This window comes from Rhinatrema bivittatum, chromosome 9 (assembly GCF_901001135.1).
Source record: "Rhinatrema bivittatum chromosome 9, aRhiBiv1.1, whole genome shotgun sequence".
Taxonomy (NCBI): Eukaryota; Metazoa; Chordata; class Amphibia; order Gymnophiona; family Rhinatrematidae; genus Rhinatrema; species Rhinatrema bivittatum.
Genome location: NC_042623.1, coordinates 237,121,552 through 237,149,035, shown reverse-complemented (window position 1 = coordinate 237,149,035; position 27,484 = coordinate 237,121,552). Strand labels below are relative to the sequence as shown.

The 27,484-nt window shown below is 46.5% G+C and overlaps 1 protein-coding gene across 4 annotated transcripts in view; it reads left to right on the top strand.

The window, feature by feature from the left end:
- Nucleotides 1-27,484, top strand: part of ATP11B (ATPase phospholipid transporting 11B (putative)) — a 293,818-nt gene that overhangs the window by 150,848 nt on the left and 115,486 nt on the right. For all 4 annotated transcript variants that reach the window (XM_029616746.1, XM_029616747.1, XM_029616745.1 and 1 more), the window contains exons 16-18: nucleotides 18,203-18,276; nucleotides 18,354-18,457; nucleotides 25,465-25,646. In XM_029616746.1, coding sequence (XP_029472606.1) covers nucleotides 18,203-18,276; nucleotides 18,354-18,457; nucleotides 25,465-25,646 — 360 coding nt within the window. The remainder of the gene's footprint in view (nucleotides 1-18,202; nucleotides 18,277-18,353; nucleotides 18,458-25,464; nucleotides 25,647-27,484) is intronic.

Sequence of the window (27,484 nt, the reverse complement as noted above, 5' to 3'; positions counted from 1 at the left end):
AAGAGATCTAGGCGTCATAGTGGATAACACATTGAAATCGTCTGTTCAGTGTGCTGCGGCAGTCAAAAAAGCAAACAATGTTAGGAATTATTAAGAAGGGAATGGTTAACAAAACGGAAAATGTCATAATGCCTTTGTATCGCTCCATGGTGAGACCGCACCTTGAATACTGTGTACAGTTTTGATCGCCGCATCTCAAAAAAGATATAGTTGCGATGGAGAAGGTACAGGGAAGGGCAACCAAAATGATAAGGGGAATGGAACAGCTCCCCTATGAGGAAAGACTAAAGAGAAAAAAGATGGCTGAGGGGGGATATGATAGAGGTGTTTAAAATCATGAGAGGTCTAGAATGAGTAAATGTGAATCGGTTATTTACTCTTTCGGATAATGGAAGAACTAGGGGCACTCCATGAAGTTAGCATGGGGCACATTTAAAACTAATCGGAGAAAGTTCTTTTTTTACTCAACGCACAATTAAACTCTGGAATTTGTTGCCAGAGGATGTGGTTAGTGCAGTTAGTGTAGCTGTGTTTAAAAAAGGATTGGATAAGTTCTTGGAGGAGAAGCCAATTAACTGCTATTAATCAAGTTGCTTACGGAATAGCCACTGCTATTACCAGCATCAGTAGCATGGGATTTACTTAGTGTTTGGGTACTTGCCAGGTTCTTATGGCCTGGATTGGCCTCGGTTGGAAACAGGATGCTCGGTTTGATGGACCCTTTGTCTGACTCAGTATAGCATGTTCGTATGGTTATTTGAAAAAGTATACACTTTATTAATTTTGAAATTATAGGGGGGGTTCAATTAGTGCTTATTCCCTGAACGTACACGGATCAGTCCAGACTCCTGGGTTTTGCCTCCCCTCCAGCAGATGGAGGCAAAGAAAGTTCTGACAGACTCTTCCATATATACCAAGGTACCACCCACAGTCTGCCAATATTACTCTGTCTCCAGCAGATGGTGGAGGTGCAAAACTCAGTCTGTTGCTGATTATTTGGTAGTATAAAAAATAAATATTCAGATAGGTTTTAGGTTGCTAAATACATAAGTAAGTAAATAAATAAATAAATAAATAGATAGACTATCAGGTAAGACAACCTCCCAGGGGGTTTGTCAGGTCCTGAGGGGACCATCCCCCCTGGTGTGAGGCGGCTGCGGCTGGGGTTGAGGGCCCTCTTGCCTTGTGCAGCAGTTTCTGGAGTGATATCGGAGAGCCCGGATCACTCACACCAGCGGGACCGCCCCAGGACCAGGACTCTGGATCCGGCAAGTTTGAAGTGAAAAAAAAAAAAAGGTTTTCCTGACCAGTTTCTTTTCTCTTCTTCAGGACTCTCCCTTATTTCTCTGCCGCGGCTCTCGGGGAGCGATTGCTTTTTGTTTCTTGCTGTTCTCTCCATTTAAAAAAAAAAAAAAAAATTGGGAGCTTCTCTTTATTTTTCTGATGTCGCGCATGCCTGTCCAGGGAAGGTCTGTGTTCGGCCTGCCTGCCTCCCCAGTGGCGAGGGATCTTCCATAGGCTCCAGGGGGGTCGATCCATTTCGCTGGCTTTTGGAGAGCTGCTGGCTCCTTCCCCCAGCCCTTTCCCGCTGAGCGTGGGAAACTGTGCCATCTTAGGTGCCTCCTCTTCAGCGGCGCATCTTGTGATGGGGGAGGGGAATCTCCCGCCCCCGCTTTCTCCCCCAGCAGCCAGCTCCGCGGCCACGATCTCCTGTGCTGGCTGACTCGAAGGGCCAGGGAGAAGATGCTAGTTCAGATTCTGAGGTGGTTTTTGTCATCTTTTTCCTCTGATTTTATCTTATTGTTGCATAAGGCCAGAAAAGCCAGCAAAAAGCACTCTACTACCAGGTTGGCATCCTTGACTCTGCCTCCCAAGACCAAAACGCGTTCCGCAGATCAGGGATCAGCAGGGCCCTCTAAAGCGAAGCGCCCTTTGCGAACCTTGGTGCCACAGGACGACACGGACGCATCTTTAGACACAGCAGATCCGGATGCCTAGAATCTGTCAGCCCAACCCCCGAGGGGGTGAGAGAGACCAGCAGCAGAGTGCTGCTCGTGAGTCTCATGGCATCGAGGGAGATGACCCGAAGATAGTTCGTCTATTTAGAAAGGAGGAGCTAGGTCCTCTCATTCCCCCCATTTTAAAGGAATTGGGAATTGATACTCTGCAAGAGGAATCTAGCTTGGGATCTATGGATCCTGTCTTATTGGGCCTGAGGGATCCTCCTACCTCTTTCCCTTTCCATTTCTCGGCCACGGACCTACTATTCAGGGAATGGGACACCCCAGATTTGGGGTTGAAAGTCACGAAAGCAATGGACAAGCTCTATCCTCTGCTGGAGGAAGCTTTGGAGATTCTTCGAGTTCCCAAGATGGATGCCACGGTTTCAGCGGTAACAAAAAGATCACTATTCCAGTCACAGGGTCGACAGCCCTTAAAGATCTGCAGGATTGAAAACTGGAACTGCAGCTTAAGAAGATCTTTGAGGTCTCTGCTCTTGGAGTCCGAGCAGCAATGTGTAGCAATTTTGCTTTGAGAGCAGGCCTTCGCTTGGTGCAACAGCTGCAGGCCAATGAATCTCTGTCTGAAGCTGAAGCTCTTCAAGTTGGACGTCTCGAGGCGGCAGTTGCTTATAGTGTGGACGGATGTTGGCTCGGTCCATGGTCTCCGCTGTCTCAGCTCGTAGATTATTGTGGTTTCACAACTGGTCTGCGGATGTTTCTTCTAAGTCCCGGTTGGGATCCTTGCCTTTTAAGGGAAAGCTGCTGCTTGGAAAGGAGCTGGATGACATGATCCAGTCCTTGGGCAAGAATAAGATTCATCGACTGCCGGTAGACAAACCAAAGTCGAGAGGGTCCTTTACTTCTAGGGCTCGGTTTCGCGGGGGCCAAAGATCTCGAGCGCCCCGAACATCCACTACTTCCTTTCGGCAGAATTCTAGCAGACAGCAGTCGTGATCTCAGTCCTTTCGTGGGCGGAGCTCCGGTAGATCTTGGAACACCCAGTATACTCAAGCCGGTAAATCTTCCCAATGATGGGCAGCTGGTCAATTCCTCAGTTCCAGTGGTAGGGGGGCAGACTGTCTCTGTTTTACGAGGGATGGACCAAGATCACAGCGGACCAGTGGGTGCTATCTGTGATAAAACACAGCTACGCTTTAGATTTTGCACACCGACCCCGCCCTCAGTTTCTGGTCTCGCCATGCGGATATGCCACAAAGCGCCGGGCAGTACGGCAGATACTGCAGCACCTGCTCGACCTCGGCGCGATTGTCCCAGTTCCTCCTTCAGCTCAATGGAGGGGCTCCTATTCCATTTACTTTGACGTGCCAAAAAAGGAAGGGTCCTTCTGGCCCATCCTTGACTTAAAGTGAGTCAACAGATGTCTGCGGATACCCTGTTTACGAATGGAGACGTTGTGGTCTGTCATTGCTTCAGTTTGACCAGGAGAGTTTCTAGCGACCCTGGACCCTGACGGAGGCGTATTTGCACATTGGAATCCGGCCGGATCATCAGAAGTTCCTGAGATTTTCCATCCTGGGACAGCACTATCAGTGTCGGGCTCTTCCTTTTGGCCTTGCTACAGCACCCAGGACATTCACCAAGATAATGGTTGTGGTGGCGGCGCAGCTACACAGAGAAGGATTGTTGGTTCACCCGTATTTGGACGATTGGCTGATTTAGGCGAAGTCTGAAGCGCTTTGCCAGGCAGCGATCCAGCGTGTACTGCAATTGTTGAAGGCTCTTGGCTGGGTGGACAACATGGCCAAAAGTCATCTATTTTCCCTCTGTCATTGGCATTTTTGGGAGCTCTGTTCGACACCCAGCAAGGGAGAGTTTTCCTAACGTCAGACCGCATTGCCAAATTGCAAGGGCAGGTGCGAATCTTGCTTTCCATGCATCCTCCAAAGGTCTGGGATTACTTGCGGGTTCTGGGTTCCATGACCTCAACTCTGCAACTGGTTCCATGGGCCTTCGCTCACATGCAGCTTTTGCAGTCAGCCTTACTTTCCAGTTGGAATCCGGTTTCCAAACAATTCCATCAGCTCTTGCCGCTACCACAGTCGACAATTTGAGTCGTGGGGTTCCTTTAGTTATGCTGGATTGGACGGTGGTGACCACGGATGCCTGCCTCTCCGGCTGGGGAGCGGTTTGTCTGCGGAAATCACTGCAGGGGCGCTGGTCTCAAGAGGAGTCTTGCTGCTCAATCAATCATCTGGAGACCAGAGCGGTACGACTGGCGTTGCAGGCCTTCCTCCCACTTATCAGGGGGAAGTCCACGGTGGCTTATATCAATCGCCAGGGGGGAACGAAGAGCCAGCCGGTGGCTGTGGAAGCTCGCCTGTTAATCGCCTAGGTGGAGCAGATCCTGGTCAGCATAGCGGCATCTCACATAGCCGGGGTCGACAATGTTCATGCGGACTTCCTAAGTCAACATCTTTTCCGATCCAAAAGAATGGGAACTGGTGGACAGAGCCTTTCAGCTCATCTGTGACGGATGGGGCACACCTTGCATGGATCTGATGGCGACGTTCAAAAATTCCAAGGCTCGCCACAGAGACACAGGAGCAGAGGGAGTAGATGCTCTGGTTCTGCCTTGGCCGATGACTATTCTGCTTTACGTGTTCCCTCCTTTGCCTCTAATCGGCAAAATATTCTGACGAATAGAGAAACACCTGGCAGAAGTGATCTTTATTTATTAATTTTTGGTTTTTATATACCGGAAGTTCCTGTATAAAATACATATCACTCCGGTTCACAGGTAACTGAAATAACTACCGCCGTGTGGCGGTTTACATGGAACATATCAAACGATTTACATAGAACATATCAAACGATTGCTTTATAATAAGTAGAAAAAACAAACTAAGTTCACCTATGAAACATATAAATAAGGCCAATAATAAATAGTGTAAAATAAACATTGCATTAATGCTATAGGACAGTGGGTTGATTATATCTTGTTCTTAGCTCTCTGGGAATGCTTGAAGGAAGAGCCAAGTCTTGAGTTTCACCTTAAAAGTGGTATGGCATGGCTCGAGGCGGAGGTCTGGAGGTAGTGAGTTCCAGAGTGACAGGCCCGCTGTGGATAAAGCGCGTTTTCTCAGGGAGGATTTTGCGGGTTGGGTGATCAATCTGTTTTGGTATGCCCTTCTCGTCGGCTTTTTAGAAGTGTGTAGTTGGAGCTGGAATGTTAGGTTGAGTGGGGAGATGTTATGTAGGGCCTTATGAATCATCATGCTGGTTTTGAACTGTATCCTGTATTTGATGGGAAGCCAATGGAGGTGCTGGAGGATCGGGGTGATGTGGTCTTTTTTTTTGGCATTGGTGAGAATTCTTGCTGTGGCATTTAAGACAATCTGGAGGGGTTTTGTGGAGCAGGCGGGAAGTCCCAGCAGGAGTGAATTGCAGTAATCCAACTTCGGGAGAATGATGGCTTGGAGTACTGTGCGGAAATCTCTGTAGCGCAGAAGTGGCTTTAGTTTCTTTAAAACTTGTAATTTAAAGAAGCATTCTTTTGTGGTGTTGTTTACGAATTTACTGAGGCTGAGTCTGTTGTCTAGGAGTACACCCAGATCTCTGACTTGAGGTGAGGTGGTGTATCCTGATGTATCTGGAGAGTTGCTGGAGCTAGGTGTAAATAGTTCCGGTGCTATTATTAGGATTTCCGTTTTGTTAGTATTTAGGACCAGGTTGAGGCTGGTTAGAAGCTCGTTGATGGTTGAGAGGCATTTATTCCAGTAGTCCATGGTCTTGTGTAGGGTGTCTGTTATGGGGATGAGAATTTGTATATCATCCGCGTATATGAAGTGGGTAAGCTTGAGGTTGGTAAGAAGTTGACAGAGTGGGAGAAGATAAATGTTGAAGAGGGTGGGGGAGAGTGAGGAGCCCTGTGGTACCCCCATTTTGGCTTGTATGGGATGAGACTCCTCGTTGTTTATCTTGACTTTATATGTTCTGTTCTCCAGGAAGGATTTAAACCAGTTGAAGGCTGCTCCTGTGATGCCGATGTCTGTTAGTCGTTGTAGTAGGCTAGAGTGATTCACGGTGTCGAACACTGCGGAAAGATCCAGAAGTGCGAGGAGGCAAGGTTGGCCTTTTTCAAGATTGAAGATAATGGTGTCCGCTAGTGTGGCTAATAGCGATTCGGTGTTCTTTTTCTTCCGGAATCCAAATTGGTTATTGGAGATGATATTGTTGTCTTCTAGGAATTCAGATAGTTGTCGGTTGACGACTTTCTCCATAATTTTAGCTAACATTGGAAGGTTTGCTATAGGTCTGTAGTTAGCGGGATCTGTGGTGGGAAGGTTGGGTTTTTTGAGGAGCGGTTTGAGTATTGCCAACTTGAGTTGGTTGGGAACTTGGCCTTGGGCAAGTGAACGGTTAATGATATCTGCCATTGGCTTGGCTATGGTGTCAGGGATGGAACTCAGCAGGTTTGATGGGATATGATCTAGAGGGTGAGAAGATGGTTTTAGCTTCTTAAGGATGTTTGCTATTTCTAAGGTGGATGTGGGTTCCAGAGATTCGAGTTCTGCTGTATATGTGTTGGGTTGAAGAACGGGTGCTATATATGTTTGCGAATTGTGGTTGCTTGTGAGGCTTGTGTGTGGAGATGTCCCTTTGAGAGGGGCTACGAGTGTGGTGATTTTGTTGTCAAAGAAGTTGGCTAGTTCATTGGCTTTTTTGAGAGCTTGGTCATCAGGGATGCTTGGTCCAGGAGGTTTAGTAAGGGCTGAGACATAGGCGAAGAGGGCTCTTGAGTCGAATGAGAAGTGGTGAATTTTTTTGGAGAAGAATTCTTTCTTGGTTTTGTTGATTTCGTTTCTGTATGTGTTAAGGCATGATTTGTAGTTGAGGAGTGTTGTTGTAGTTGGGTTTTTTCGCCATTGGTTTTCCTTGCATCTAAGCTCCTGTTTGCGAGACTTCAGCTCTGTGGTGAACCAGGGTTTTCTGTTGTCTTTGTCCGGGTTGATGGATTTTGTTTTTATGGGACACACTTGATCGGCGACCTTGTTAGAGATGTTGATCCATGAGGATGTTGCTGAGTTGGTGTCCGTAAGGTCCAGGTTCCTTAGTTCCTTAGTCAGGTGTTTGCTGAGAAGATCTCCTGAGCATTGTTTTCTAACCGAAATGGTGATAGATTGATTTGTTTGGTGAGGCGGCTCATAGATCTCTATCATAGAAGAGATGATTCTGTGGTCGGACCAAGGTACCGCAGTGCAGGTAGGGGTGGTGTGAGATGACAAACCTTCGTTTATAAAGATAAGGTCTAAAGTATGACCCGCTTTGTGGGTGGGTTCTTTTACAATTTGTCTGAAGCCCATATGGTTGAGGGAGGAGAGAAGAGTATTGCAGTTGGGGGAAAGAGGTTGGACATCTACATGGAGGTTGAAGTCTCCCATCAGGATGGCTGGTTTTCCAGAGTTTAGGTGTTTTGCTGTTAGTTCTATGATAGGGGAGGGGTCTGATTCAAGAAGTCCGGGGGGAGCGTAGATTAGTGCAATGATCAAATGTTTAGAGTTGAAAAGTGCGAATTCAATATTTGCTATGGAGTTGGATGTCTGCAGTGTCAGACCTAGCAATTTCTTGGCTGCTAGAAGAAGGCCTCCTCCTCGTTTTTTATGTCTGGGTATGGACAGTATGTCGTAAGTCTGGATAGGCAGCTGGTTAATTAGGGCTATGTCGGTGGGTTTTAACCATGTTTCTGTGATGGCACAGATATCAGGTTTTGAGTCAGATAGGAAGTCATTGAGTAAGGTAGTTTTCTTAGATATGGATTGCACGTTGAACAGTGTGATTGAGAAAAGCGCCAGGCCTAGACATTGGGTTATGGGTGTCAGCATGATGGGCCTGATTCTCTGTTGTCGGTTATGGTGGGGTGTGGGGAGCTTAGGTGCTCTCCACCTTTGGTTGTGAATGATGGGGATATTAAGTGGGAGCATTGTGGTGGAAGGATGAGCGGGCGTGTAGTCAGTGGACCGGGGGGCCCTCAAGGCTAGAAGTGTCAGGAAGGGGGTGGAAGTCTCGGCGAGGATCTGCGGCAGCTCACGTCAGGCAGCAAGAGAGATGAATCCGTTGATAGGGCGAGGTCTTCTCAGACTGAGGAGGCTGTGTTGGTCTTACCTTGTGGGCTGGCTGGGAAGGGACCTGGCTTCTGGGCTGCTCTACTGGGCTGCTCTACTGGGCTGCACTAAGGGGCGCACAAAGGGGCTAGCCCCTTTGTCGTGCTCCTTCAGCGTGCGACGCTCGGCGTGCGACGCCTAGACGCTGCAGTGTATTTAAAGGGCTCCTGGCCCTGCTGTTATTGGCGGGTGGTTTCTCTATTTTTATTGGCTGCTTCCAGCCCGGAGGAGGGCTGAGGGTGGCGCCTTGGGTCACGGCTAGGTGCCTCGTGGTCGGCGCGGAGGGCTGCCGGGGGGAAGGGTGCGATCAAGGCCTGTGGCTCCAGAGTGGCCGCATCGGCCATGGTTTGCGGACCTGGTCAACTTAGTGGTGGAGGGTTCCTGTATCTTCCGAACCTTCATCAGGGGCCGGTCTGTTTCGACCAGGCCGATCGCTTCTGACTAGCGGCATGGCTTTTGAGAGGCAGTGTCTAAAGGGCAAAGGCTATTCCGATGCGGTGGTGACTACTCTGTTGAGATCGCGTAAGACTTCAACTTCTCTGTCTTATGTTCACATCTGGAAGGTTTTTGAGTCTTGGTGCGTAGACCGGGGGATCGTGCCCACCCGTTCATCCATTTCAGATATCTTGTTTCCTTCAGGCGGGATTAGCTAAGGGTCTGTCGTGTAGTTCCTTGAGGGTCCAGGTGGCGGCTCTTGATTGTTTGCATGGTGCCATACACGGGGTAGCGTTGGTGGCGCAGCCGCATGTCTCTCGTTTCCTGAGGGGGGTGAAGCATTTTCGTCCACTGGTGAGTTCGCCATGTCCATCCTGGAATCTAAACTTAGCCCTTAAGGCTTTGTGTTCGGCGCCCTTTGAGCCTTTGAAAAGAGCAATGTTGAAAGACCTCACGTTGAAAGTGGTGTTTCTAGTGGCGATTTCCTCTGCTCGTAGAGTGTCCAAGCTTCAAGCATTGTCATGCAGGAAACCCTTCTTAAGGATTTCAGATTCTGGTGTATCCTTGCGAATGGTTCCTTCCTTTCTCCTGAAGGTAGTTTCTTCCGTTCATTTGAATCATTCGGTGGAGCTCCCGTCCTTTTCCGATCTGGATAGGTTGGATCCACTCTCTAAGGACTTGAGGAAGTTGGATGTTTACAGGGCTCTGCTGTGTTATCTAGAAGTTACTAACACTTTTCGGGTCTCGGATCACCTCTTTGTACTCTGGAGTGGCCCAAAAAGAGGAAATATGGCGTCTAAGACCACGATTGCCAGGTGGCTGAAGGAGGCGATCAATTCTGCGTATTTACTGCATGGTAAGCCCTTACCAGTCAGGCTTCGGGCACATTCTACACGGTCTCAGGCGGGTTCCTGGGCAGAATGTCAACAGATTTCACCGCAGGAGATTTGCAGAGCGGCTACGTGGAAATCCTTGCATACTTCTGTGAGGCATTACAGACTGGATGTCCAGGCTCCAGGTGTGGGAAATTTTGGAGAAGGTGTTCTAAGAGCGGGCCTCTCCGGATCCCACCCCAGGTAAGGAAAGCTCTGGTACATCCCAGGAGTCTGGACTGATCCAGGTACGTACAGGGAAAAGACAATTGGCTCTAACCTGATAATTTGCATTCCTGTGGTACCACGGATCAGTCCAGAATCCCATCCGTGTTGAAGCATAGAAGTAATTTATTTTAGCATTTTTTATATACCGAGGTATAGCAGAGTTGCCTTCACTCCGGTTTACATACAGAAACAACATTTATTTATTTTATTTATTTTTAATTTTTATATACCGGAATTCCTGTATGCAATACAAATCAATCCGGTTTACATGTAACAAAAAGGTTGCCCTGGTCTGGGAGGTTAGACCGGGGTTTTTTACATAGAACATTGAACAATAACAATCAACCAATGAACATTAACATTATTACAAGGAACAATGAGAGTATCAATAATATTTAACAAATAATAAATAACCTTGTTCGTGTTTTGAATGGTATGTGTGTGTTCCCCTTTTTACAATGGACTTTAGTAGCGTATATCGACTACAGTAAACGGTTATATAATATGTCCTCTATTAAATGACTGTTAAATAGGCATTGCGACTAAGCAAGTACATGTAAGAAATTAAGTGTAAGAAATTAAGTGTCAAGCAAGTGACAAGCAAGTACGTGTAAGAAATTACGTGTAAGAAATTAAGTGTCAAGCAATTCGTGACACCCTACAATGGTTGGATCTGAAAGTCAGGAGGAGGTGCTTATTTACACTCTGGGAATTGGAATGCTTGCCTGAAGAGCCAGGTTTTTAACCTTTTTTTGAATTCTGGTAGATTGGGTTCGAGTCGTAGGTCTGGTGGGAGCGCATTCCATTGGTGTGGTCCTGCAGTGGAGAGAGCTCTTTTTCTTAGTGTTGATTTGGCAGGAGCTGCGACTAATGTGCCTTTGTAGGCGTTTCTGATGGGTCATGTTACATAGAACGATGTATGAAGATTACAATTTAAAATTAACGATAGTAAATACAACAGGAGAATGTATAACAAGATAACACAGGATAGAACCCTGAATAGATGTACATATATCTCATGAAGCATTGAAGGGCATCTGTATCATTGTAACAGGGAGATTGAAAATGGCAGAATATATAAAAGAATTTTAAAGTCATTGAGTGCTATCTTTAAAAGATTGGCTGAGAAGCCAGGGTTTTAAGTCTTTTTTGAAGGATTTTAAGTTATCTTGATTGGTGAGGCAATGAGGAAGCGAGTTCCAGAGCTTAGGGCCGATGATGGAAAAGGCTCTGTTTCTGGTGGAGGATAATTTAGCCTGTGGAAGTGAGGGAATCACTAGATTAATTTTGCTGGCGGTTCGTGTAGTACGTTGGGAGCAATGGATGTGAATGATGTCATCAAAGGCGGAATAGTCGGCATTGTATATTGCTTTGTGGAGTATGGTGAGGACTTTGAATTCTGCTCTTTTTTCAATAGGGAGCCACTGTAATTGGTTGAGAACAGGTGTAATGTGATCAGCTTTTCTTGTACCTGTTAGAACTCTGGCTGCAGCATTCTGAAGGAGCTGCAAGGGTCTCAAGGAAGATTTTGGAAGGCCGATCAATAGGGAGTTGCAGTAATCCAAACCTGAAAAAATGAGGGCTTGAAGGACAGTTTTGAAATCATGGGGGTGGAGTAGGGGTTTTAGATGCTTTATTATTTGAAGTTTGTGAAAGCCTTCCTTTATTTTTGTGGAGATGTGTTTTTTGTAGATTAGGTCAGTGTCTAACCAAACACCCAGGTCTTTAACGCTCTCTTTGAGAAGGACGAGGGTCTTGTCAAAGTAGAAGGGTGGAATTGTTAAATGTCCAGGATATTTTTTGGCAATTAGGATACATTCGGTTTTGCTTGTATTTAGACATAATTTAAGATGAATTAGCAAGTTTCTGATAGTATCCAAGTGTGAGGCTGCTTTAGACATAGCATCTTCTATCAAGGAAGAAATAGGAATGAGTAATTGAATATCGTCTGCATACATGTAATACGTTATGTCAAGACTAGATAAGAGATGGCAAAGAGGGGTCAGGTAGATGTTGAATAGAATTGGTGAAAGTGCTGATCCTTGAGGCACACCTGTATCGAGGGGGATAGGAGAAGAAGAGCTATTGTTGTGAAAAACTTTGAAGTGTCTGTTACTGAGGAAGGATGAGAACCAACTGAGAGTTTTGCCAGCCAGCCCAATGGATTCTAGACAGGAGATGAGAATTTTATGATCCACTGTATCGAAGGCAGCAGAGAGGTCTAAGCGAATCAAAGGTATCCTTTTTTGTTGTCAAAACCTCTTTTTCATCATCCGATTCCTATTGTCTTCACTGTTACACAGCCTACTGGATCGGCTACCGCTTTGTTTTTTGGGTCCGTCCATATATACCAAGGTACCACCCACAGTCTGCCAGTATTACTCAGTGTCAAAGCAGCATGGTTTAAACCAAACTAACTATAAACAGGAACCGTAAACTCGAACTGGATCACTAACCCCAACAGTGACCTGAACCCGTGAAACAGGGTAACCAAGACTGATCTGCAGACCAAAAATAAACAAAAGCTGAACGAGCGGACTCTCCATTACTTCTATGCTTCAACACGGATGGGATTCTGGACTGGTCCGTGGTACCACAGGAATGCAAATTATCAGGTTAGAGCCAATTCTTAATAAAGGGCTTGTTTTCATCATCCGATTCCTATTGTCTTCACTGTTACACAACCTTGGTATATATGGCAGAGTCTGTCAGAACTTTCTCTGTCTCCATCTGCTGGAGGGGAGGCAAAACCCAGGAGTCTGGGCTAATCCGTGGTACTACAGGAACGAAAATTATCAGGTAAGAACCAATTTTCTTTTAAGAGTGTATCTAGTAGTATTGTCCCTTCTTTGTTATTTAAGTGTCAACATAGTATACTGTCTATATATCTATATAGACCAGCTAACGTATTTACTTATGTCAATCTCTTTGCTTCAAGAAAACGTATTCCCTCATTAGCCATGCCCCAGCACATGAATAAGCCCATGCACTCCCGCTGCTGCTCAGCTACATATTTGGAAGAAAGGTTTCAACCGTGGCGCAAAGAACTTGATTCAAGCATTATTCTCTTTTGTGGCTGTATAGCACTATACTGTAGCACTGTGCCTGAAGAGGCACTGCAGTTAGAATGATCAAACCATACCAAAATGTCATGTGCCCATCTTTGTGAATGGAGCTTTGGTGACCTGCTAATTCCAACAACTGTGGTAGAAAGTTGGATCCTGCATTACTGTGCTTGTATTTCCTGTACCAAACTGGTCTGACTCTTGCTAATAATGCACGTGCACTGCAAAATTACTAGAGCTCCCAGGCTGCTGACAGATTTTTTTCTGATGCAGAGCATCCAGGTTACTTTCCAGGGAATTTTGGTCCGTTGCTAGAAGCTAGCCAGTCACTGTAGATTCCCTTTTGCATATTATAGCAATGTTCCTCTTGCATTTTGTAGTTGAGTATAGAAAACCTCAAATTTCTAACAGGAAAGCACAAGTTCTGCATGTTCCAGAAATTAGTCGTATTGCCTCAGATTTGACTCCAGGCTTAAGGATGCTGGAGATCTGCTGGATCTGGAAAGTACAAGGCAACTAGCAAAGGGGCCGATGCAATACAGTGCACTCAGCCAAGCGACTGTTTAACCTGCTGTCGGACGCGGGTCAAATAGGCACTAATCCACCCCCTAATGCAATTGGGGGATTAGCGCCTATTTAACGCACATCTGACGCGGAGTGAATGAGTTAGCGCTCATCACATGCAAATGCATGTGAATGAGGCTATTACTCATTCACTCCAAATGCACATTTATCGCTCATTTATTAATGCCTGCCTGGAGCAGGCGTTAATAGCTGAGCGCACTAAAAAAAAAAGTACAGAAAAGCAGAAAAAACTGTTTTACTGTACTTTTTTTTTTAAGTTAAAAAAGAAAAAAAAGGCAGCCGAGCCTGAGCGAGGAGGGAGCCACTTGGTGAGGAAAAGAACTTTGAACTCCCGCCCCGTTTGACGTCATCTGAGGGGACAGCGCCTACAAAACCGGCGCTTTGAGACGCCCAGGCTGCAGCCGAGCCTGAGCGAGGAGGGAGCCACTTGGTGAGGAAAAGAACTTTGAACTCCCGCCCCGTTTGACGTCATCTGAGGGGACAGCGCCTACAAAACCGGCGCTTTGAGACGCCCAGGCTGCAGTCGAGCCTGAGCGAGGAGGGAGCCATTTGGTGAGGAAAAGAACTTTGAACTCCCGCCCCGTTTGACGTCATCTGAGGGGACAGCGCCTACAAAATCGGCGCTTCACGGCGCACCGCAGCCGCCGGCGCACGGCCAAAGCCGCGCGCGCGGCTTTGTCCGGCTTCGTCCGGTGCGGGACGGAAGGGCGACCAACTTCTGCCAGGCTCATCTGCCACTGAGGCTCTGATATCGCAGTTGTTTAGCACATAGCGTCTCCTGAAGTAAGTGACTTTTGATTTGCTATGCATCCAAAACGCAAGGGGAGGGTAAGGGTTTATCCCCCGGCACCCCTCCCCTCGCCTATACAACAGGAAATAGTACGCTATATGTCTAATGTAGCTCTGAAAACTCCAGTTGCCAAAGACTCTGCAGACTCAGTATTTGTGGGAGAAAATACTGGGACATTAGACGAGGCATCACTGAGTCCTAATCTGAGACTTCCACCGAAACAGAGGGAAAGTGAAGCATCTACCGGCAGTATAAAAGAACAGATAACACCCAATGGAACCAGGGCAAACTTGGTTGAAGTGGGTGAGAACCCCTCAGCTATGGGCGGCATGGATCTAGAGGTTATAGATCATATGCCAGCCCGTTTAACATCATTGACATCTTTGAATGAGACTGGGGGGGATAACCCATTCTGCCGGAAATGAAGCAATTGAGATCATAGCACGCCCTCAGGTGGTTACATTAGATCTGTTGTGGGATCTGATGACTAAAATGAATGCCAATATGAAAGGGTTGGAGAAAAAGATTGATAACATGGCTGGGAACAATCTTCAGGATATAACAGCAATTAAGGAGGAAGTAAAAAAGTCTGCTGAAAGAATTCAAAAACTAGAAGATTTAGAGAAAAAGAACCAGGAGTTTCATGTTGTAGTTGTGAAGGACAGGGAATATATGTATAGACGTTTGGAAACCTATGAAAACAACTCTAAACGATTAAATTTAAGATTACTAAATTTTCCTAGGGTGGTTGGGCAAACACCCATGGAAACTTTACAACAGTTTCTTCAGGAAGTTCTATTATTTCCAACAGGAGAAATACCTGTAATAAATGCATGCTATTTCCTGCCAAAGAAGAACCCTGTAGCAAATACTTTAGAGTTGCCGTTTCAAGGTAACCTATCAAATTTTTTGGAGAATTCAGAAAGAATAATAGATAGGGGGGTATTGTTAGTTACTTTTCAAAATTTCCTAGACCTTAATAAGGTAATGAAAAAATATTTTGCAGCCTACCCTATCACTTTTTGTGATAATATGGTGAAAATATTTCCGGATTTATCGTATCCAACACAACAAAAGAGAAAAGAGTTTTTGCAATTCAGGCAGGAAGTAATCAATTTGGGATATTCTTATACCCTGAAATTTCCATGCAAATGTATGCTTAAAAAAGAACAGGATGTTTTCATATTTTTCTTGCCCGAGCAATTAAAGTATTTTATTGAGCAAAGGAGGATAGTCACATCATCCCCACTTTCTAATGAATAGTAGTAATATAGTCAGAGCCTAACTGTGAATGAAATTAGTTGAAGAGATAATCTTAATTTGTTTATGTAAACTCCCATATTCTAGAAGCCTCAGTTAAGTTTGTTGATGGGTAAATATTTCAAATATTGATAAAAAAAAACAATAAGGGAGTATTATGGAAGTATAATGGTGTGATTTATTTTGTGAATGTTATGGTTTCTGTATTAATTTGTAAAAATCAATAAAGATATAAATTAAAAAAAAAAAAAAGGAAAAAAAACTCTGCCGGCCGCGTTGAAGACCAATGCCGATGTGCTCGGCGTCGCTTTTCATAACCGGCAGACCGCTGGTAACCGCAACCCCCTAATTTGTTTATTGCATGGCGCCGCATGTGTACGCTAAGAAAGCGGGCGCTGAAAAGCCAGCGCCCGCTTTCCGCAAATTTTATTGCATCAGTCCCAAAGTAGGGGAAAAAAACCCTTCTGGTTTAATGCTTCCTGCAGTCTGCTCGACCCCCACCTGCTGGCTGGATGTGGAACTCTTACTTGGATTTATCTGAGAAAATTAGAGTGATTTTAATTGCACTAAGTAATTTTTTTAATCATACTCAGTGTGTTGTGATATAAATTTAAGGTGGGTATTGATTATTTTTTCAACTTATTATGCAGTGACTCATGGCCTTCTCCACTCTGGGACCGATGTAATAAGTCATGCATTAGAACTTTGCACTGAATGTCATCGCACATTTTCTTAATGCATGTGCTAAAAAAAACCAAAACCCTTTAAACTCCCAGAGCAATGAGCTAATGGTGTGCTCAGCATCGAGAGTTTAAAAGTGTGCTGGCTTGAAAAGTTCACAAACGCGGGTTAAAATATAGGCTCTGCTTTTGCCTAGGTTGAGTGCACTTTTAAATTTGGGAGCCTCTTGATTCCTTTGTCCTGATGTTTGCTTTCAGCAGGCAATGATCAGTGCACTGCCCCCATGTAAGGGACAATTAGGAAAAGAAACCACTCCTGCTGCTCTCAGGCTGTCAGAAGCATGAGAGGGAAGGGAACCAACTGAGCAAGCACACGAACAACTCCTGCTGCATCCAGGAGAACCCTAATATCGGCAGAACACACAGGGCTTGCGTGGCTAGTACTGTGGGTCACAGAGATGCAGCCTCGATGGATTATGGGAAAGTTTGGCAATTTGCGAGGACCAAGTGTGCAGAATTAGATTTAAAATACCAGCGAGCTGGTCCGAGGTTGCCAGATTTCATTAGCTGCAGACACGTGAGCATAAATCATGTTTTGTGCGCATAAAAGATGCTCCATGCGCACACAGTAGAATTTCCAAATTAGACGTCATGGTTTGGAAATGTTAACCCCTGGGTGAGAGAGAGTGAGCTAATTTTACTCCACCTCTGACCAGGAGTTAAATTTCCAGCATGAAATAAACCTGTATTGAGCATCCAGGGCTTTTACATGCCTCCTTGCATAGGACAGTAGTAGCTAATGCCTTCATTAGCATTGGATTTCGTGCAAGGGCTAATTTGTACCACACCTTGCTGTGCATGCATTTTTTGCATGCAAATCTCCTTACATACAGGCTGATACAGTACAATGCGCTCCGATGGAGCGCACTGTTAGCTAGCATTTGGACGCGCGTTTTGGACGTGCTATTACCCCTTACTGCATGTTGCAGGCGCTATTACGTTCGGGGGGGTTGGACGCGCGTTTTGGACGTGCTATTACCCCTTACTGCATGTTGCAGGCGCTATTACGTTCGGGGGGGTTGGACGCGCGTTTTGGACGTGCTATTACCCCTTACTGCATGTTGCAGGCGCTATTACGTTTGGGGGGGTTGGACGCGCGTTTTGGACGTGCTATTACCCCTTACTGAATAAGGGGTAAAGCTAGGGAGTCCAAAACGCGCGTCCAACCCCCCGAACGTAATAGCGCCTGCAACATGCAAATGCATGTTGATGGCCCTATTAGGTATTCGCGCACGATTCAGTAAGTAAAATGTGCAGCCAAGCCGCACATTTTGCTTTCAGAAATTAGCGCCTACCCAAAGGTAGGCGCTAATTTCTCCGGGCACCGGGAAAGTGCTCAGAAAAGCAGTAAAAACTGCTTTTCTGTGCACCTCCGACTTAATATCATGGCGATATTAAGTCAGAGATCCCGAAAGTTTCAAAAAGTAAACATTTAAAAAAAAAAAAAAAATTTTAAAATGGGCCCACAGCTGTCGGGTCGAAAACCGGACGCTCCATTTTGCTGGTGTCCGGTTTCCGAGCCCGTGGCTGTCAGCGGGCTCGAGAACCGATGTCGGCAAAATTGAGCGTTGGCTGTCAAACTCGCTGACAGCCGCTGCTTCTGTCAAAATAGTCGCTAGGGGCGCACTAGTGTCCCTAGTGCCTCTTTTTACCGCTGGGCCTAATTTAAATAAATTAAGATACTGTATGGCGCACACAGGAGAGCAGGCGTTTGCCTGCTCTCCCGCGTTTTTACTGTATCGGCCCGATTGGAAGTAAACTTCATGCACAGCCACTTGCTAATGTGTACACAGCATTGGCTTCTTGATGAGTATGAGGTGTTGGGATTTAGGTACGAGATGATTGTACTGTCTGCATTTTCTAATTCTTCACATATGTCATAGATATATTTTATGAGCTTTGCTTTAAATAGCTGTTGCTGTATTTATTCTGTGATGAATTGAATTGTTATGCTGTATTACTTTGCTGAATAGTATATCTTTATGCTAATGTATTTTAATGCATGTTGAGGGTGGATTTTTTCCTTGAAAGGCATGGCTACAGCTGAAAGCTAATCTAATCCAATATCTTTAAAAGAGAGAATCGTATTTATTTTTTTAAAGGTACAAATTACTTCATATCTTGGAGTTTGATCCAAATCGTAGAATGATGAGCGTGATCGTGGAGAGTCCATCAGGTAAGCAGTCACAATGTGTACCATTAAGCTTGCAAAGTTTTGTGCTTTATTTAACTTTAATTTTTTTTTTCCCTTAGGAGAAAGGATCTTATTTACCAAAGGAGCCGAATCTGCAATTATTCCTAATAGCAAAGGGGGAGAAATAGACAAAATACGTGTTCATATCGAAGAATTTGCATTGGTAAGTCTGATTTTTCACCAGGGAATAAGATGGTCATGGGGCCAGCCCAGTGGTTGAGTGGAAGCGCTGTGCACTGCCATGCGTAGAATTCCTGATTTGATTCTCAGATAAGGCCTTTAACACCCCGGGTTGGCTGGGAAAGAGACAAGGTCATTAATAATGGCGACACCCGGTGGCTAGGTTTCGCCAATGATTCAGGGTGCTAGAAGGAGCCCTGCTGCATAGCTCCCAGCCTCAAGACCATTGCTGCAATGACCAGATTAAGAACGGTGAGAGGGAGTGCCTCGATTACCTGAAGATTTTTCTGCTATTTCAATTTCAAATGAAGGCTCAGTGCCAGGGTCCGAGTCCAATATTCAAATTCTACTTAGCCAGATAAGTCAGACATATTCGGCTAAGTGGCAGCCACTAAATATCTGGCTTTCCTGAACATACCCAGATCAGTCCAGACCAGTGTGTTATGCATTCCTACCAGCAGATGGAGTCCAAGAACAAAAACTTTGGGCACTGTTACTTAACCGAGAGTGCCATCTGCAGTCCCTCAGTATTTCTCTGACTCCAGCAGATGGTACAGATGCAAACCTGCAGTCTGTTAGTTTGTTAAAAAACACAAAACAAAAAGAAAGTATTAGGGAAAGTTTTGGTTTTTTTTTCCCTAGGTTAGGCTAGTTAGTAGTTAGCGGTGCAGCTTCCTGAGGTGTTAAGCACCTTTGTGGGCCATTCCTCAGTTGAAGCCGGGCGTCCGGGAGGGTTGGACACCCCTGCCTGAGTCTCGCCTGCAACAGTCCAGTGTCTCGATAACCAGGGGCTCCTGGTTTCCTTGACCACTGAGGAGGCTCCTCTCACTCCTTTCTTCAGGCCCCAGGAGTTCCTGTGTAAAGTTTCTTTAAAAAAAAGAAAGATACTGAAGCCCTTTCAAGGTAGGCGGAGTTGCTTTGGGGACGGGCCATGCCGTTTCGCCAGCAGGCCAATCGGAGTGGGGAGCTCGACCCCGCAGGTCCTCACGACGGCCCAGGGTTCCGGGCAGGTTGGCGGGGAGGGGGGGGAAGGCCTTTGTGCACGTAGTAGGCCGCATTTCTTCGCGCTGGCAGCTCTCCTCAGAGCAGTTTTTCGCGCCTGCAGGGAGTTTGCTAATTTTCGCTCCTGCAGCTGCACGAAGGTTTCCCGGCTTGATTTTTTTCTTTTTTCTGACAACCATGTGGCTGCTCGGTCCAGTTTATGGCACCCTGACCCAAGATGGGGACCTGCTGTGCTTGTGACACATCAGGGCAGGCCCTAAACGCTAGTTCCCTTTGTTCTGCCTGTTCCACAGGGCAGGAGGGAACTTCCTCAGGGGGAGCGTCAGGCAGAGAAGGGCTCAGTTCCTCCGGGCCGTGGTCCTCTGTGGGGGAGGGTGGCTCGCGGCAAGTGCCGCAGGAGGAAGATGCCCCTCCCATTCTATCCCTGGTGGACCAGATTCCCACTTTTGGGGATGACGCTGGGCTACCGGACCCTCCTGCTGGGGGTGGGGTACCAATTCAGGGGAGTTCTGTCCTGAGTTTGTGCTGCTGCTGCACCAGGTGTTCCTGGCTAGGAAACGGGCGATCCTGAGGAGAGCAGCACAGCCGGGCGCTTTGGCGAAGCCTCCACCAAAGCGGGTATCCACGGTGTCCCCGGACCTCCATCAACCTTCAGGGGCTTGACAGGGGGCCCGAGTTGAAGATAGGTTGCTGGTCCCTCTCGGGGATCCCTCGGTCCCGGGGCAGATCAGGATCCGGGACTCACCCAGGATATGGGTGATGGGAACCAGGACAACCCGGACCAAGATGACCTCCCACCCTCAGAAGGGGATGATCCCAGCGTGGAACTTGCCAGATGCTGGTTTGAAAGTGGGTAGAGCCATGGTGAAACTTTACCTCCTGTCACAGGAAGTATTGGATCTTCTAAAGGTACCGAAGGTGGACGCAGCGGTGTCTGCCGTGACTAAGAAGACCACCATTCCTGTGACCGGGGTCAATGTGCTGAAGGACATTCAGGACCGCAAGCTGGAGATACACCTTAAGCGAGTCTTCGAGGTCTCAGCACTGAATCTCAGGGCAGCGATTTGTGCCAGCCTCATGCAGAGAGCCTGTCTTTGCTGGGTCCAGGAGGCTCTGCAGCTCTGAGTGCCGATGGGGGGGCCCTTGCAAGCTGCACGATTGGAGGCAGGAGTTGCCTATGTCGCAGACGCGTTGTATGACTTGGTACGGACCTCGGCGCGTAGTATGGTGTCTGCTGTTACAGCTCGTAGACTCCTCTGGTTGTGTAATTGGTCAGCAGATTTGTCTTCCAAGTCTCAACTCTGTAACCTCCCCTTTAAGGGCAAGCTTCTCTTCGGGGAGGATTTGGACCAGTTGGTGAAATTGCTGGGGGAGTCCAAAGGCAACCAACTGCTGGAGGATAGGAAACCTTCTGGGAAGGTTTTTCTCCCTCGAGCTTGTTTTCGGGATTCTAGCAGATTTCGCCCTGGTAGGTCTTCAGCTCCTTCGGGGCCCAGGCCGGGCTCGGGGCGTCAGCAGTCCTTTCCTGGAGGATGGTGCCCAGGTAAGAGAGTCCACGGGCTAGGGTGCTGGACGTGGAAAACCCTCCCATTGAAGCCAGGGGCACCTATTCCGTCATAGAAGCTGTCGGAGGCAGATTGTCTAGCTTCTACGCAGAGCAGGAAAAGATTACCTTGGACCAATGGGTCTTGGAAGTGGTCCGGGACAGTTACACTCTCGAGTTTTCGCGCCCGGTGAGGGAGGCCTTTGTGGAGTCTCACATTGCTTCGCGGGCTAAGCGTAAAGCAGTACAGGGGACCCTACAACGGCTGCTCGATCTCCGGGCCATTGTTCCAGTTCCCCTTGCGGAGCAGGGCAAGGGACGGTATTCAGTGTACTTTGTGTTTCCCAAGAAAGAGGTCACCTTTCGTCCCATTCTGGATTTTGCAGAAGGTGAACCGGTGTCTGCGAGTCCCCCATTTTCGCATGGAGACCTTGAGGACTATGGTGGCTGCGGTATGCAAAGGGGAGTTTCTCACATCATTAGACCTCACCGAGGCGTATCTCCATATCCTGATTCACCAGGCTCACCAACGGTTTCTCCGATTCAAAGTGATGGGCCAACATTTCCAGTTTCAAGCTCTTCCTTTCGGCCTGGCGACGACCCCCACATACTTTCACCAAGGTCATGGTGGTCGTGGCGGCGTTCCTGCACAAGGAAGGAGTCCTTGTTCATCTGTATCTGGACGACTGGCTAATTCGAGCGAAGTCACAGGAGGGCTGCGTAAGATTGGTCCAGAGGGTGATGCTCACCTTGTGGTTGCTCGGCTGGGTTATAAATGTCCAGAAAAGTCACTTGGAGCCCACGTAGTCGCTGGTCTACTTGAGAGCGCTCTTCAACACCTTTCAAGGCAAGGTTTCTCTGGCATAGGACCGTGTAACGAAGTTGCAAGATCAGGTCAAGGCCCTTCTTCAGAGGAAGACTCTAACGGTTTGGCATCACTTACAGTTCTGGGATCCATGGCCTCCACCTTGAATTTGCAGCCGTTGTAGTGTGCGCTGTTATCTAGATGGAGCTCGGTGTCGGAACAATTCCATGTACCATTGCCTCTACTTCCAGAGTCAGTCTATCATGGTGGCTTTCACACAGCAACCTGGTACAGTGAGTGGATTTGGGCCCCCCCCCCCCCCCCCCGAATTGGGTGGTTATCTCCACAGATGCCAGTCTGCCCGGCTGGGGAGCAGTTTGCCTCTACAAATCCACTCAAGGTCTTTGGTCCCCAACGGAAAAATCCTGGTCCATCAACTGCCTCGAAAGAGGGCTTTCCAACTGGCCCTGCAAGCATTTCTGCCTCTGGTTGAGAACACAATGGTTCGAGTGTTCTCAGACAACGCGACGACAGTAGCTTACATCAACTGGCAAGGCAGGACACGGAGTCTCGCAGTGGCGCTGGAAGCGAGGCTGTTCGCTTGGGTGGAATGCCATCTCAAAGGAATCGCCATGTCGCAGGAGTGGAAAATGTTCAGGTGGACTTCCTCAGCAGGCTTGATCCGGGGGAGTGGGAGTTAGCTCCCGAAGCCTGGAATCTCATATGCGCCAGGTGGGGCGTGCCTCAGTTGGATCTGATGGCAACTCGGGCCAATGCGAAGACAGAACACTTTTTCAGTCGTCGTTGAGAAATAGGCATGGTAAGCTTAGACGCCCTAGTGTGTTCGTGGCCCACGGGCATTCTTCTTTGTGCCTTCCCCCTCTCCCCCCCCCCCCCCCCCCCCGGCCTCTCATCGGTTGGCTTCTCCGACGCATAGAGCAACATCCAGGCAGTGTAGTGTTGGTGGCTCTGGAGTTGCCGCGTCATCCACGATTCGCAGACATGGTGTGATTAGCGCTGGAAGGTCCTCTGTAGCTGGCTCATCTCCCGCATCTACTCCGTCAGGGGCCCATATTTTCAGATCAGGAGGATCACTTCGCTCTCGTGGCTTGGCTTTTGAGAGGCGGTGATTGTAATTGAGGGGATATTCAGAGCAGGTCATTTCCATTCCTCTTCTTCAGGCGCATCGACCGTCTACTTCTATGACCTATGTTAGGGTCTGGAAGTTGTTTGAGGCATGGTGCCACAAGTGCTCCTTGGATTCTTTGTCAACGGAGATTCCCCAGGTGTTGGATTTCCTTCAACAGGGGTTGGCCAAAGGTTTGGCTTTCAACTCACTTCAGGTTCAAGTGGAGGCTTTAGGTGCCTTAAGGGGCAGGATTCACAGTCTGTCGCTGGCAGTACACCCAGATATTTTGCGGTTCCTCAAGGGAGTAAAGCATTTATGTCCTCCCGTACATCCGTTATGTCCGGATTGGAGTTTGAACCTGGTGCTTCGGGTGTTTTGCGGAGCCCCCTTTGAGCCTTTACGCAGGGCTCCCATTAAGGATTTGACCTTGAAGACCATTTGTTCTGCGCGACGCATTTCAGGGTTACAGGCTTTGTTGTGTCGGGATCCCTTTCTTAGGATTTACGATGATAGAGTTTCACTGAGCACAGTTCCTTCTTTCGTTCCCAAAGTGATGTCTGCCTTTCATGTCAATCAGGCGGTGGATCTGCCAGGATTTCCTCAGTGGTCCAGGGATTCCCCTCAGTAGAGGGAGCTTCATCTTTTGGATGTGCGTCGTGCTCTTTTGCGCTATTTGGAGGTTGCCAATGACTTCCGGCGGTCGCACCGTCTGTTTGTCTTATTTGGGGGTCCTAAGAAGGGTGACAGGACCTCCAAGGCAACGATTTCACACTGGATTAAAGAGGCTATCTCTTTGGCCTATGTTGCCCGAGGGCGTCAGGTGCCTGTGGGTCTGAGAGCTCATTCCACTAGGGCCCAGGCTACCTCCTGGGCTGTGTCAGCTTCTGTCGCCTCAGGAGATCTGCAGAGCGGTGGTTTGGTCCTCCTTTCACACTTTCACCCAAGCATTATCGTTTGAATGTTAAGGCGCACGATGAATCGTCCATCAGTGAGGGTGTTCAATGTGCGGGTCTTTCGGGTTCCCGCCCAGTGCAGAGTGGCTTTGGTACATCCCACTTGTCTGTACTGATCGGGGTATGTTCAGGAAAGGAAAATTGGTTCTTACCTGCTAATTTTCGTTCCTGTAATACCACAGATCAGTCCAGAGGCCCATCCCCTTTTCAGATTCCGAAAGACTACCTTGAGAGGTGTTATTTTCCTGAAGAAACAATTTTGTTCTTTTGCAAATGCTCTTGAAGGAGCAGGTTCCGAGGTGGTCTAGTGGTTTTGTGTTTTATCTGTTACGGGCGAGGAGTTGGCTGTTGCGTTTTGGGTTCAAACCCCCTTCGCCCTTTAGTAAGGTTAATTGTTTGGGCTTGGGTACAGGCCAATACTGAGGGACTGCAGGTTATGTAGCAGTGCCCAAAGTTTTTTTTCTCTGACTCCATCTGCTGGTAGGAATGCTCAACCCACTGGTCTGGACTGATCTGTGGTATTACAGGAACAAAAATTAGCAGGTAAGAACCAATTTTCCTATGTTCATTGGCCATGACCTAGCCAGATAAGTCACTTATCCAGTTAAGTAGATAGCCGGACATGTTTTGGGCGGGCAACGAATGGATTGGGACAACGCTATTTATCCAGTTAATGTACATGGTAATTTTAGAATGAGCGCACGTGCGCCCATACACACACACATCGGGGTGTAAGCGATGATGTGCTGGAATTTTTAATCGTGTGCACATTTACACACATATGTTTTAAAATGCAAGTATGCTCCTAATTTTAAGAGGTTACTCAAGCAAGGCTAGTGCCCGTATGTCTTCAGAAGGACCATGTCAGTTTTTACGCATGTATGTCAGCAGATTTTAAAGCATGCTCATGCAAGGCACATTGACAGTTTTCCACTTAATCCACCAGTTTGTCCAATTAATAGCGAGGTCTTTCAGACCCCTCTGGTTCTTAATCCTGCACACCCTCCAGTTGACCTGAACCCCTTACCCTGCCTCTAAGCCGTAAAACTCAAGATCTACAGGCTTTCTCCTCATCAGGAGCAGCAGAAAAGTTACATGGATATCTTGTGTACATGCGCTGCAGTTTTTGTTTTTAAAATTCAGAGTTATGGCATAAATTTTGGCCCTGCCCTGGAGTGCCCATACTATGCTCATGTCATGCCCCTCTTCCACACCCTTATTCCTCACGCTCGCACTGGTACATATGTGCGTATTTTGCAGCTTTTTAAAATCTGTATTGCTTGCATGTGACCCACATATGTGTATGTGAGCAATGCTTTAATCAGATAAGTAGAGATATTCATACTTATGTGGTTAAGTTAATCAGATAAGTTAGACCTGCCATAGAACAAATCTAAGTAGTGCCAAATATGGGGATAGTCAGCAGCATAGCCTTGCTGCTGAATATCCCATGTAAGTTAACCGGATGAGTCTTATCTGGCTAATTTACTTAAATGGACTGCCTTGAATATTGACTTTTCTGTTACCATATCAGTAGACTTTTGTTTGCTTTTCATAGAAAGGGCTGAGAACTTTGTGCATAGCCTACCGACTCTTCTCCTCCAAGGAGTATCAGGAAATAGATGAGCGCCTGCATAAAGCCAGGACCGCCTTACAGCAGCGAGAAGAGAAAGTCAACGATGTTTTCAGGTTTATCGAGAGAGATTTTGTATTGCTTGGAGCTACAGGAGTGGAAGACAGGTAAGCAGGTAGCACTTTAGTTATTATAATTTTTGGGGGATGCACCTACTTTTAGCACTTTATAAATCATACCACACAATCAGAAAATTTCTGACATTTTATCGCCAGCTGTCAGACGCTTATAATTTTCTGTCAGCTTTGTGAATGGGCAGTTTTCGTTATTTAAAACCTTGCTCCAGTTTACCAAAGAAACTTCTTCCATGCTAGTCTTTGTATTCCGCCAAACAAAAAGTTGAGACTGTGGCAACACTTGTGAAAATCCCAGAGAACAGGGGGTATCGACCTTTCAAAAATACACCCAAGTGCAGGCATAAATGTTCTTAGTCTGTCATAAATTTTAGTAGAAACTTCAAATCAGGAGATAGAGACAGTTTGGTCCCCCGACACTGTATCAGAAGAGACAACATCCTCTAAAAATAAAAGAATAATTTTAAAGTGATAGATCAAATCAAAGCTGCTAACAAATTGCCACCCAGAACATAATGACCAAAAATGCATACCCGGAGAAGCAATATTTCATTTATTTATTTATTTTATTTAAAGAATTTTTATATACCGGGGCACGTTAGAAACATCACCTCGGTTCACATTGTAACATAACATAGCAACAAGCTTTACAATAGTTTAAATGACAAGCAAACAGGAAGTAATCTAAAGAGTATGCAGAGATATTGTGTGGGAGATATGTATGTTCATGTATGTTCTGAGCTGCAAACGGGGCAACCTTTCTATAAACGCATACATGTAGGGTTCCTAGAAATATATAACCATGCCAAAAAATCACGTGATAGGTGTGAGCTATCTGAACCTGGGGAGAGAAAACTTGAGGGAACCATGTGTGAAGGAGCTCGCAATGGCCTTTAAACTAGAGTTCTTCTCTACTCAGCTATCCTAATACTTGTATTAAGATAAAAGTAAAAAAACAGCAATTGTGTATATTATCCTAAAAGGATTATCACCTTTTGTAAGGCCAAGCAGAGTGACAGGGAGACAAACCTTGCACGCCACACATACAATTCACAAGGGGGTCTTAGAAGTATGAGGACCACTCAATTTCACGATTGAGGCCACCCAGGGCCAAAGAATGGAGAGTGTAAATCCACCATGGCTCTCAGTGAATCAAAAAAGTGGAGTAATCCTCACCTCGCATGCAACAAAGCCTCAATCACAAAAAATCTTGAAGCAACTTCTCTAAGACCCTGTCCTTTATTGATATTTGCAGATATGCTTTCATATTTTTCTACAATCTTTTTAGTAGTATGAAGATGATATTCTGCTAGTTTCATAGATTCTGCCAAAGAAGTCTAATTTGCTCTGATTTTGAGACCTGCAGGGAACCAAATGAACATCTGTGTCATTTCATCATCTTTATTTGGAGCTTTTATCATGAAAGGGGGGTGTAGAGATTTCTTTTGTACGTCATATTTTCCTTAGAAAGAGGCATGAAGATATTTCTCCTGGAATTTATTTTTAAACATACAAACTTGGAATTTTTATAAAATGTTATAAAATTGTATGGAATCTTTTATAAAATGAAAGTCCCTAAATATTTCTCTTCACTCTGTGTAGCACTTTCTGCTTTAAAACTTTTATTTCCTAGCGTGTAGTCAGATAGACTCAGGACCAATGGGTATATAGTGCTCTTCTGCTAGCAGATTGGAGACTGAGTCATATTTCAAAGCTGATGTCACACTACATATACCCATGCAGGAAGCTTAGCTCTTCAATATTTCTCCGTCTCCCAGCAGATGTGGACACTATCCCACACACTAGAATAGTGTAACAATTTAAAACAAAGAAGAAGAAAATTTACCTTAAGATCGAGCCCCGCTTCTCCT